The sequence below is a fragment of the Aspergillus stella-maris genome, assembly GCF_047715825.1.
Source record: "Aspergillus stella-maris strain CBS 113639 unplaced genomic scaffold BDV14scaffold_44, whole genome shotgun sequence".
NCBI lineage: Eukaryota > Fungi > Ascomycota > Eurotiomycetes > Eurotiales > Aspergillaceae > Aspergillus > Aspergillus stella-maris.
In genome coordinates this window covers 38,976-50,217 of record NW_027396838.1, presented here as the reverse complement: position 1 = coordinate 50,217, position 11,242 = coordinate 38,976, and the positions used below count along the sequence as shown (strand labels likewise).

At 50.2% G+C, this 11,242-nt stretch overlaps 6 protein-coding genes across 6 annotated transcripts; 4 read left to right on the top strand and 2 right to left on the bottom strand.

The window, feature by feature from the left end:
* Positions 1-25: 25 nt before the first annotated feature.
* BDV14DRAFT_191116 (SDR family oxidoreductase) lies at positions 26-1,293 on the top strand (the record flags this gene model as incomplete). Its single annotated transcript, XM_073771449.1, has 5 exons — positions 26-47; positions 98-149; positions 201-330; positions 399-692; positions 763-1,293. 5 exons carry the CDS (start codon positions 26-28, stop codon positions 1,291-1,293), a joined length of 1,029 nt encoding a protein of 342 aa, XP_073626048.1.
* A 535-nt stretch (positions 1,294-1,828) lies between these two features.
* BDV14DRAFT_191115 (HAD-like protein) lies at positions 1,829-2,658 on the top strand (the record flags this gene model as incomplete). The annotated part of the gene is made up of 2 exons (XM_073771448.1): positions 1,829-1,871; positions 1,931-2,658. 2 exons carry the CDS (start codon positions 1,829-1,831, stop codon positions 2,656-2,658), a joined length of 771 nt encoding a protein of 256 aa, XP_073626047.1.
* A 73-nt stretch (positions 2,659-2,731) lies between these two features.
* Positions 2,732-4,350, bottom strand: BDV14DRAFT_210085 (NAD(P)/FAD-dependent oxidoreductase; the record flags this gene model as incomplete). The annotated part of the gene is made up of 4 exons (XM_073775803.1): positions 4,025-4,350; positions 3,679-3,968; positions 3,045-3,621; positions 2,732-2,991 (listed from the first exon to the last, which is right to left on the bottom strand). Exons 1-4 carry the CDS (start codon positions 4,254-4,256, stop codon positions 2,732-2,734), a joined length of 1,359 nt encoding a protein of 452 aa, XP_073626046.1. The 5' UTR covers positions 4,257-4,350.
* Positions 4,351-4,772: 422 nt separating this feature from the next.
* BDV14DRAFT_202124 (MFS general substrate transporter) lies at positions 4,773-6,841 on the top strand (the record flags this gene model as incomplete). Its single annotated transcript, XM_073773929.1, has 10 exons — positions 4,773-4,866; positions 4,930-4,999; positions 5,049-5,103; positions 5,154-5,215; positions 5,276-5,373; positions 5,445-5,814; positions 5,882-6,022; positions 6,088-6,173; positions 6,228-6,443; positions 6,507-6,841. The coding sequence occupies 10 exons, from the start codon at positions 4,773-4,775 to the stop codon at positions 6,839-6,841; spliced, it is 1,527 nt and encodes a 508-aa protein (XP_073626045.1).
* Positions 6,842-6,866: 25 nt separating this feature from the next.
* fmaF (Fe(2+)/2-oxoglutarate-dependent oxygenase fmaF) lies at positions 6,867-7,980 on the bottom strand. Its single transcript, XM_073775802.1, has one exon. It carries the CDS (start codon positions 7,852-7,854, stop codon positions 7,015-7,017), a length of 840 nt encoding a protein of 279 aa, XP_073626044.1. The 5' UTR covers positions 7,855-7,980; the 3' UTR covers positions 6,867-7,014.
* A 1,253-nt stretch (positions 7,981-9,233) lies between these two features.
* BDV14DRAFT_191111 (SCP2 sterol-binding domain-containing protein) lies at positions 9,234-9,778 on the top strand (the record flags this gene model as incomplete). The annotated part of the gene is made up of 3 exons (XM_073771447.1): positions 9,234-9,249; positions 9,329-9,538; positions 9,615-9,778. The coding sequence occupies 3 exons, from the start codon at positions 9,234-9,236 to the stop codon at positions 9,776-9,778; spliced, it is 390 nt and encodes a 129-aa protein (XP_073626043.1).
* Positions 9,779-11,242: the final 1,464 nt, after the last annotated feature.

The window sequence follows — 11,242 nt, the reverse complement described above, 5'->3', positions numbered from 1 at the left end:
TGGTGGCCTGTGAAACATCCCCGCAATGGCCAAAGTCCTCCTCACAGGCAAGCGATACTCGTCAACCAAACTATAGGCCATTGCTGACCGATAACAGGAGGAAGTGGTTTTGTAGCTTCTCATATATTGAACGTCCTATTAGAGCGCGGGTATGTCTACTACTTATTCCAGTCAAAGAGCGACCACTGAACCGTTCATAGATATTCAGTAACCACAACTGTCCGATCCGCCGCGAAAGGCGACAAAATTCTCCAATCGTATAAAGTCCAGGACGACAAATTGTCATACGTCATTATCAAGGACATAGCTGCAGAAGGAGCGTTTGATCATGTAAGTTGCATCGATTAGTATGAACACTTCGTATAATATCATGAAAGGCTTATCGACAAAACTCGGAGGCTCTTCAAGCAAGCCCTCCGTTTGACTATGTCATCCACACGGCCTCTCCATTCCCTGCAAACTTTGCAGATCCCGTCACGGATTTGCTAGATCCAGCTATTAAAGGAACGACTGGCATACTGAACGCGATCAAAGCTTATGCACTGTCGGTCAAGCGCGTGGTCATCACTTCATCCTTTGCAGCGATGGCCAACGGGGTCTCCCCACCACATATCTACGATGAAAGCTCCTGGAACCCTGTGACATGGAATGAAGCAGTCTCTGATCATTCCAAATCTTACCGTGGCAGTAAGGTGCGGTGACTCACCTCCTAATCCGAATTTCTAGATGGACTTTACGCTAACCCAGCAATGATGTTCTCAGACATTCGCGGAGAAAGCGGCTTGGGAATTTGTCAATCATGGAGATTGCTTATTTGACCTCGTTACCCTGAATCCACCGCTAGTCTACGGCCCCGTCATCCATCATCTTGAGAACCAGGGTCAGAGCCTCGCGAGCCTCAACACATCAAATCAACGAATCCGAGACTTCATCCAAGGCAAATATAGATTTGAAAGTCTTCCTCCAACTGGAACATTCCTCTGGGTCGATGTCCGTGACCTCGCCCTGGCGCATGTAAGAGCACTCGAAGTGCCCGAAGCCGGAGGAAAGCGGTTCTTCGCTACGGCGGGACACTGTTCGAATAAGAGGATTGTGGATGCTATTAGAGAGACGAGACCGGATGTATCTCATTTACTTCCACAGAATCCTGTCGATGATTTCCCAGGGGACTCTTGCTACGGCTTTGACAATTCGAGGTCTAGAGAGATCTTGGGGATTCAGTTTCGGTCGTTGGAGGAGGGCATTGGGGATACGGCTGATTCGTTGCTAGAGTTGATAGCAAGAAGCTCATAAATCCTCTGTGTTAATATTCAAATACATTCTATAATTCTATGCTTTTGTTTTTTTCCTAATCATTGTATTGGAACTCGTATATGGTTTCGGGTCTAAATCCACTACGCCATATAGAGTATACTACTGGGCCTTCAAAATCGGGCATGTATGCTCCGCAACAACGATAACCACCGCCCAAAGCAAAGATTGCTTATCCGCGAGAAGATAGGAGAAGTTGGAGTCAGCTATTCCTTCCTTTATCTCTCTGGCTTTCTCCGTCCATCGGCCCTCCCCACACGCAGTTCCCCGGCACCACGGCACGCACTAAGGTACCCATCTACTCCAACAAAGCTTCACTTACTCCAACTCTAGCTCGCTCGAAGAAAGACTGTCTGTACGTCATGATAATAAGCAAAAGTAGCGCCGTAGTTCTATCTTAGCAGTGCTTGTAGACTGAACTCTTTTGAGCATCGCTTGAGCTCTAACTTTCTCACTACATTGGAACGCTATCAGCCCTGCCGCAAAACCCATACGGAGCCCTAAGAACAACGTGAAAATGGCAGCAGCCGGAAACAAACACGTCGTTTTCGACGTCGTGGGTACGGATACAGTCGCTCTCCAAACCATTTCCCATATCCCAAATTAACAAATACACCAGGAACCCTCGTCTCCTACGAAAAATTCTTCTCCGCCCTCGAAACCCGCCTCGGCGCGCGCTTCGCCTCTCTCCCAAACCCCATCGGCAGCCGCATATTCGGCTACGCGTGGATGGAAGCCGCCGAGAAGGAATACACGTACCTAACCCTCTCATCCCGAGCAGCAGGCTACATCCCCGTCTTCGACGTCTTCAGATCCCTATTCTACCGCACGCTCTGGCAAGCTGGCTTTTCTGAACCGAGGGAGGTTGCAAGTGATGAGGATAGAGAGTTCATTCTATCCGCATATAGAGACCTTGATCTTCGCCCGGGTGTAAAGGAATGTTTCGATATCCTGTCAGGGTCAGGGTATACAGTCTGGTGTCTTACGGCGGGCGATGTAAGCCGTGTCCAGCGGTACCTTCGTAAAGGCGGGGTTGAGTTCCCGGGTGAGAATTTTGTGAGTTGTGATGAGATTGGGGTTGGGAAGCCGCAGAGGGAATCTTATGAGTTTATACTGGGGAAGTTTAACGAGGGGAAGAGCGACGAGGAGCAAAGGGAGAAGGAGATGTGGTTTGCTGCTGGGCATATGTGGGATGCTGCGGGGGCGAAGGGGTGTGGGTTTAAGGGTGCTTGGGTGTCTGTTTGGGAGAAGGAGGCTTGTACGGATATTTTTGGGGAGATGGATGTTGTTGCGGAGGATTTGGTGGGGTTGGCTGATGGGATAGTGAAGTATTCTACTAAGCAGTAGTTATTGGTAGGATGGGTACAGTGCTGGGTAATTATTCCAATCTAAAATAGTATTACTATGCTCATATTATTGTCTATAACTTGGCTGGACTACTATTATGCCCTGCCAGAATCTCATTCTTTGTCGAGTTGAGTCTCTCCTCTGTAGCACGGAATATGCCGGGGACATCTGTTTCTTCAAATGCCTTTCCATGTCGCAGCATCTGTATGATTGCCTTTGCTGATAATAAAATAAGCGGCATACCGTGCCCCGAGAAGCCAGCGAGGACCATCTGGCCTGGTTTACCAGGGACGTCGCCGACGTAGGGCATAAAGTCTGATGTCCATCCCATGACTAAAAAGAACTATTAGTTTCGAGGCTTTTGTTGAGCGGGATATTGTACTCACTTCCCGTCCACACTCTATCAGTCTTCGCACCACTATTGTCCCATCCAATAAATGTCCTCTGCATCAACCCGTCAAAATGAGGAACGGCCTGATCAACAAGCTTACTATCGTCTGATACATCGTACCAGTGACTGGGATCATGCCAGAAGGCAGGCTTCGCGCCACCAACAATGATACTCCCATCAGGTCGCGGAATCAAGTAGTCATACATCCCAGCCCCATAGCGAATGCTATATGTATACGGTAGAAACGGCGGGGAGCTCTCCTTGGGAACTATGATGCGACTGCAAATACCCCTGACTGGAACAATGCGGTCTTTGAACTGCGGCGCTAGGTGTGCTGTATATCCGTTCGTGGCGAGGAGGACTTCCTTAGCCTTGATGGTACCTCGTTCTGTTTTGACTTCCCATCGGCCGTCGGGTAGGGGTGTCTTGGGTAGGTGCGTTACTGGAGTATTAGTTTGAAGGTTTGCTCCTTTTCTCACGACGCCCTGGAGCAGGTGCATCACCATTTTGTACGGCCAGACGTGGCCTGCTGTGAATGTGAAGCATGATAAGGCTCCTTTGACTCCTGATAACTGTGGTAGGGAGTTAGCTTTGGTATTAGTCCAAGACGGATTTTGCATGATACCCACCCGCTCAGCATCCTTTCCATATGCATAGAAAACATCTTTGAGGTTGGCGACTCCGGTTTTGGATAGCTCGGTGAATGCACGATGGGTGTCCTCAGCAAGCTTTGGGTCCAAAGTTGCATCGCAAGCCCGAGTCAAGACAAAGTCGCAATCGATTTTCTCCTTCTCGACGAGCTCCTTTACAGCGTGGATTTGCGAAGCCTCAAATCTTGCGACGTCAACAGCCGCTTCAACGCCATATTTTCTAATGTATTTTGGCACTTGATAGTAAACATCGGGTTTCATATGACCGCCTAGGCGCAAGTTAGCTACTATGAGTTTAGCAGTTAAAATTAGCCGTTGATCTCACCGTTTCTTCCCGTTGCCCCAGAACAAGCTTCTCGAGCCTCAAGAATAACCACCGAAGGCGGAGATGGGTTATCTTCGTAGATGTAATGAGCAAGAGCAGCCCCCGCAAACCCTGCCCCAATGATCACAATGTCGCATTCGCTAGGTAAATCCGGGGTTGAACGATGCCCGTCTAGCTCATGAAGCTCGGTCCTCCAGAATGGAGTTGTCGAGTTTGGCACTGGAAGGACCATTGTCTCTTGTTTCTCCCTGATAGTTCGATCCCAACAATTCCGCCTATCTCAGGTGTCAGCAGTGGCATTCCGCGTGTTCTCCAACTTAAGTAGCCGCTAATGGCCTGGAGAGATAAGCCTCAAGATAAGTACGGAGCGACTCGTATGATAGCATCTCAGCCCACTTAGGGCTTGTGCCGCCCCCGCACTTCGGTCTTCTGCGTTGGTTTGCCGTTGGGCTCGCGCTTTTCCGGTATCGCCTGGGCTGGTTGTTTTTGGTGTGCAGTCGCATACAACTCACTCTGGGGATGTTTGACTCGACCCACAAGATAGCAAACGATAAGCATATCTCTCCGTAGATTATGCATAGATGCAATACTAAGGTCTGGAACGCTTTATATGCATAACTCGTTCCCCAACCTTTGACGCTCAATTCGGCTTGACCTACTCCTGGAACTTCATATCGTCCTGCAAGTTCCATACGGTATCCAGTCGAGCAACATGACGGAGTCTGAAGCTGATCGAAAAGGCCAACCCATGTCTGACCCGGGCGCCAATTTGGATGACCAAAAGGACGCGACTCAGAATGAGCTCCGTCCGATTGAAAGTGCTGAGGAGGGAGAGATGGCTGGTATGGGTTGATCTTCACGGTTGCAGTTTCCATCCTGGTCAAGCACTAACACAGTATTTGCAGTCCACTCATACTCAGACGCCCAGTACAAAAGGCTGCTGCGGAAGATTGACCGCTATCTTATTCCCATGATGTTTGTCCTTGTCCTCCTTTGATTTGGAAGAGCCCAGATAACCGTTCAGGTTCTTTTGCTACGGAATCCAGCAGACAGACAAGACGTCAATCAGTATCCAGGCAGTAAGTCTTGCACAAGTTTCATCTCTGGGACATCGCTAACAGTGAAGTAGCTTTTCGGCATGGAAACTGACCTCGGACTTCACGGCCAACAGTATCAGTGGCTGACAACAATGTGAGCAATCAACATCCTGACCAGAAATAGTTTGATAGGTAGCGTTACTAATAATACCAGTTTCTACATCACCTACCTCGTCGGCGAATTCCCCTCGACTTGGCTACTGCAGAAATACAACATGGGCAAGACTTTGACCCTCTACATGATCGGATGGTGTAAGTATCTGATACTCCATACCTTTCACTCCCTCCAAATCAGCCGCCGATGATAACCCCCATCTGCACAGCAATCTGTCTCCTCTGCATAAGCGCCTGCAACAACTGGTCCCAAATAATGGCGCTTCGTGCCCTCCAAGGCTTCTTCGAATGTAACATCACACCAGGCTTCCTCCTAATCACCGGAGCATGGTACAAGACCGACGAGCACGCGAACCGCTCTCTCTTCTGGCAATCGTCGCAGGGGTTCTTCTCAATCGTCTGTAACCTCATGCTCTACGGCATCGCTCGCCATGTCACAAAATTCGGCGGCATCGACCCCTGGCGCTGTATCTCGCTCTTCCTGGGCGGGCTTACGCTTGTTGGTGCGGTTGCTTGTTGGTTTGTGTTGGGGTCGCCGAGGGAAGTTCCTTGGTTGAGTGAGGAGGAGAGGGAGATGGCGTAAGTTATCCTACACCTCTTGGTCTCATTTCCAAAGAAATGAGGGGAACTAACAGAAGATCCGAAGAACTGCTCGAATCAAGGAGAATCAGATTTCCGAGGACATTGCTGGAAAACGCTGGTCGTGGCCTCAGTTCTGGGAGTGCTTTAGGGACCCCCAGGTGTACTTTGGGTTCTTTAATACCCTGCTCGCTTGTATTCCAAATGGGTAGGCCATTCTCTTCCTCCTCATAATACCACTCCAGTACCTAACAACTATACTCCTATCTATAGCGGTATAACAGCCTTCAGCTCCCTCATGTACCAAACCTTCGGCTTTGACGAATGGGGATCCATGCTTTACGGGTTACCTCGAAACGGTATGCACTCTTCTTTCAGAACCAAGGGAAAGGCTAACCTCGATCATTTTCAAGGAATGTACGTCGTCGTCTTCATAGCCGTAGCCCTGTACCTCCGCCGCTTCCAAAACCAACGCATGTACATCATGATCATCTCCTGCATCCTCCCCTGCGTTGGAATGCTCGTCATGTCGCTGTTGCCAAACACAGCGCGGTACAAGTGGGTGAAGTGGGGGATGTTCGATATGACAGTTGTATTTTCACTCGCGCTGTTTTTGGGGTGGAGTTTGAGTACGTGCATCACCTACCCACCGGCCGACCTACGTTTGAAAGGTACGGTACTAACGTAAGCAGTAACGTCAAACATAGCCGGCCGCACAAAACGCACCGTCGTCTCCTCGCTCACACTAATAGCCTACTGCGTCGGGAATATGGTCGGCGCGCAGGTGTTCCGCACAAAGGATGCACCGCGGTATATACCTGGTACTATTACATGCTGCGTTTGCTTTGGGGTTGAGGTGGCGATTATTGTCGCTTGGAGGGGATGGTATATGTATGAGAATGCGAGGAGGGATAAGGTTGTTGCTAGTATGGGGTTGATGGGGGAGGATGCGAGGAGGGAGGGGGAGAGAAGGGGGTGGAATGATGAGACGGATTTGGAGAATGTGTTTTTTCGGTATTCTATGTAGGTAGCTATCAGACTGCAGAGGGCCTGCATCTTTGGAGATCTTGTGAAGTAATAGGGCGGTATAGCTCTTATATCTTTTCTCTTTTCTTACGCTATTTGAGAACATTCCCATGCTTGCCGGATACACTCCCTGTTAAATATCATCAAGGTCAACCCTACCTAGGTACCCAATGCTTAATGGGCAAGAACCCTCTTCACATCCCCCTCCACATACCCACCCCCAACCTCCGACGCCTTTCCCGTATTCGCGGTGATGTTCAATCCCAACAACCCCCTAAACTCCTCACTAAACGCCCCCCTAACATCATCCCCAAACACAGCCGTCCAATTGACCTGCTGTCTCAAAAACGGCCTGGTATAGAACCCAAAAAGCAATGCTCTATCCTTATCACTTGTAACATTCGCGCCGGATGTATGCCAGACCCTTGCGTCCATAGCAACAATCGAGCCTGCTTTCGCGGTGAACGGTTGAAGCATTGCATTTGCACTATCGGGATCAGGGACGTCAGCACGGCGAGTCCACTTATGGCTTCCTGGTATGAAGAGCGTAGCGCCGTTCTCGAAGTACACATCGTCTAGACACCAGATTATGTTTATGCCCCAGGGTTCTTCCCATGGTTCGGGGACGACGAGGCTTTGGTCTGAGTGGAGGGCCATGGACTTTGAGCCTGGGCGGGCTATATTTGCTGTGAAGTTCGACACTAACATCTGGTCGCCCAGTACGGCCTTTGCGAGCTGCAGAGCGGCGGGGTGCTGGATTAGGTCGCGAAAAAGAGGTTCGAGGGACATTAGGTAGAAGATCCGGATGTTGGAGGCGTTGGGGTCGAGGGCTGGGAGGTGTAAGTGGCCACCGCGGGATTGGTGCGTTGTTGCTGCGGTCCAGAGATGCTGGTAGACATGTTCTGTTTTGGAGGGGGAGAGGATGTCTGGGATTATGGCGTAGCCGGTTGAGTCGAGGCTTGTTTTGGCTTCGCTCAGTTGAGCTGCCGAGAGAGGGTGCATTGAGATGGCCATTGTGGCGATTGGTGTTCGGCTGTTCGCAGGCTTGGATGTTGGAAAGGAGAGGAATAGTCGATTGCGTGTCAAGGATATCTAGGAGCCAGAAACCTCTCCCGTCCTTGAGCGAAAAGAGCATGTTAGCCCTACTTGAACACCCCCCCCTTCTTGATCCCGCCCTCCCCCGCACGATATGCCGAGATGTCAACCATCACGCAGTATTCATCCGGTTAAAGTATCAGAACCCCAGCCGTGATCCTGATCGCTAGTTTGGCTCTGCTGGTGGTGGTGCAGTCAAACACAGGCTTGATGGACCCTGGGAACGGGGCTCGAAGATTCCTCCGTCTAGTAGCAACATCCGAGTTCTTTGGCTCAGCAAGGACATCTCAAGTCATAGAGAGCCGCATTGCGATCGGTTAGCAGCTAGTGTCATATACCCGGATGGAAAATTCGTTCAGCGGCTTGACAAGACGACTGGCAGTCCCCTCTGAAGGAAAGTTGACTTTCCACCACGTTCAAGATTTGGGTGGCATTTCGTGGCCATTAGCCACAGCTCTAATCAAGCGCTTGTTATGTATTGCAACCCGGCGGGCATACTTCACAGAGCCCCTATCTGAATTTCGGACTGGGCTGTTCGAGTGTTGTAGCCCACGCACTCTTTGGGGAGGTGAGGCTCGACATCTTGGTCCAAGGTCATCGTTGAGGTTGACAATTGGTGCTTCTTCGCTTCAGTCCTTCAGCGTTATGGATTTTGCTAGTTTTGACTGCCACCGTCAATTGATGCGATCAACTTACGTGTCACATAGGCAGAACGTCATAGCTTTGGGTGCATTGTGATCTGTGGCCATGATTCTGTCGAGAATAAAACAACAAAGACTACTCGAGCGAGCTGTTTCCACCTGGATATGGTGACACAGAACAAACATCTTGCAGACAGGGTGAAACAAGCTTTTTAGGAAATTGTGAAGCTATTCAGGCCAGGATGCCTTGTGACAATCCAATGGTCTTGGCTCTTGCATCATATGCAGAAACGGTCCGGGGAGCGGGGTCGACTGGCAGCTTTCATGTGGGGAAGATATTCAGCAGACAAGCATCTCATTATCTCGCTTCAGCTGGCACACTCGCAAGCAGAGACTCTTTTGTTGAAAGTGGGCTCGGAGTCAGATCGTGTGCAAGTTTACTCATTGGAGGAGAGCAGGGGACCTCGGCACAGCGGACCCGCGACCGCCTGGATTCACATGCCCCCGGACCCAAAGAACCGTCGGGGGTGAGATCGATGCGTTCACTATTAAACATTTGCTTTCCGAGTCTGTCTCCTCTTTAACTCTCCGTTACACTGACTTTGCTTCTTCTCCTCTCTATCAACGTCCATCAATCCTCATATCTCCATATTCAAAATGACTCTCAAAGTTGGTATGTCAAAACGGCCCGATCCCTTACAGCTCAGAGCTCCCGGTTTCAGCTTCTTACTAACTAACCTTCCTCACTCCAGACGGTTTCGAATCCTCTGCCGCGTTCGACACGATCAACGCTACCCTCCAGTCCAGCGAGGCCGAGCGCCAGGATGCCGTCAAGACCGCCCAGACCGTCGTCGCCTTCAACCTGAAGAACGCGAGCGGCAAGGAAGAGAGCTGGTACCTCGACCTCAAGAACAAGGGTGAAGTTGGCAAGGGCTCTGCTCCTCCAGGTGGAAAGGCCGATGGTAAGCTACCGACATATTCATAATTGGAGTCTGGTCGTTGTTGCGCGTAAGAGGCTAACGGACGCTCTTCAAACAGTCACCCTTACCCTTTCGGATGCCGACTTCGGCTCACTCGTTGCTGGCAAGGCGAACGCCCAGAGACTCTTTATGGGCGGCAAGCTCAAGATCAAGGGCAACATCATGAAGGCTACGAAGATGGAGCCTGTGTTGAAGAAGGCCCAGGGCAAGGCCAAGCTATAGATACCCTGTTATTGTTTATATTTTCTGAATCTACGTGACCTATGTGAATTTCGAACAATGAGACCTCAAACTCTTCCTACTTCCCTTTCCTGTAATCAAAAATGCCTTCGAGACAGGTATCGTATTGTAGTTCAAGATGCTACGTAGTTTCTCTGGCGCAAACTACCTGGTCGCAGGAGGCCAGCTGACATCAGCGGAGTGCCAAAATATATAAGTTAACGAGAACGACAACTATCAAGCCCATACAATAATCGACATCAGGCCTATCAATAACAACTGAGGAAGAAAAGCCAGATTTATCCCTAGCCGTTGTCAGCTGAGCCAACACTAGGCACAATCCAACAGACCAAAGGTGTTCTTTGTGCAGCCTTCAAAGCCCGCATTCTGTCGTCATCAGACCTTCTTTTGGCACGTGACCAGGGACGGCTCTGTGATGAGCGCACATTGGTGTTGCTCCTTGACACCTCAGTAGCCGGGCTCTCAGTGATTGATCGACTACAAATTCCAAAATGCAGGCTGTGATATCATCCCGTCTCCTCTTACTGGAAGACATCATCCTCCTTGGACATTGTAGAAACGTGGTGAATAAGCTGCCTGGTACCTTGTGGTGTAGCACATCTTCCTAATTTCGTACAACACCAAGGCACCCTCATAATCTGACTGCGCGCCTAACCAGTGAAGACTGTAGTTACCTTGATTAAAGACTGAGGGGCATACCAGACAGATGAAAGCACCCTTGATTCTTCGAGTGATTGTTTGTCCACCGCCAAGCCCAGCCTTGCATTTGCACACGTGACCGCAATTTTTTCCTGAGCGGCGGAGGGTCAGAACCTCGCCAGCCAAAATCGCGAAGCGGAACGAGTGAAGGCTAAAAAAGAGTAGCTCCAGCGAGCAACACCCATCACTTCCCCGGCAGTCCTCTTCGAATTCAGTCTTCCACCCCGCTGTTTTCGATGTTCTCACTTCTTTATTAGCTCTGCCTTTTGTCCTTTTCTCTTCCTCTCACCTCCCGCATCCTCCTTGCTCCTCGTTGCCTCGCGATTCGCGACCCTACCCACCCCCGAAGAACGGATCAAGCGCGTGCGCATTTCGATCCACAATCACAACAACAAGAACCCGGAGAATTCTTGTATCGTTGTCGGTCCGTACCATTGATTTCGGTCGACATAATCGCGGTTTACCCTCGGTGTCGCCGTTCGTGAATTCATCCGCACGTCACCTTTTCTCATCCGGCCCTTGACCGTTCATCGCGACTCGAACTTCGCAGTTGTCGTGGTGACCAGTCGCAGAACAACAGGGCAATCCGCTTTGGCGAAATATATTCACCGAAGTGTCGGAGTCGCGCGCAAGAGTTGAATGGTCTTCGACCCTTTCGAGTACCCGGATTTCAAAGGAAAGGGTGAACGCCGTGGGCGACACTTTGTTGTGTTGATAAATGTCTAAGAGATCGGCCCAAGGCCCTCA

What these genes read in the sequence shown, in the direction of transcription:
- fmaF (XM_073775802.1), bottom strand. Translation starts at nt 7,854, where the DNA reads ATGGCCATCTCAATGCACCCTCTCTCGGCAGCTCAACTGAGCGAAGCC.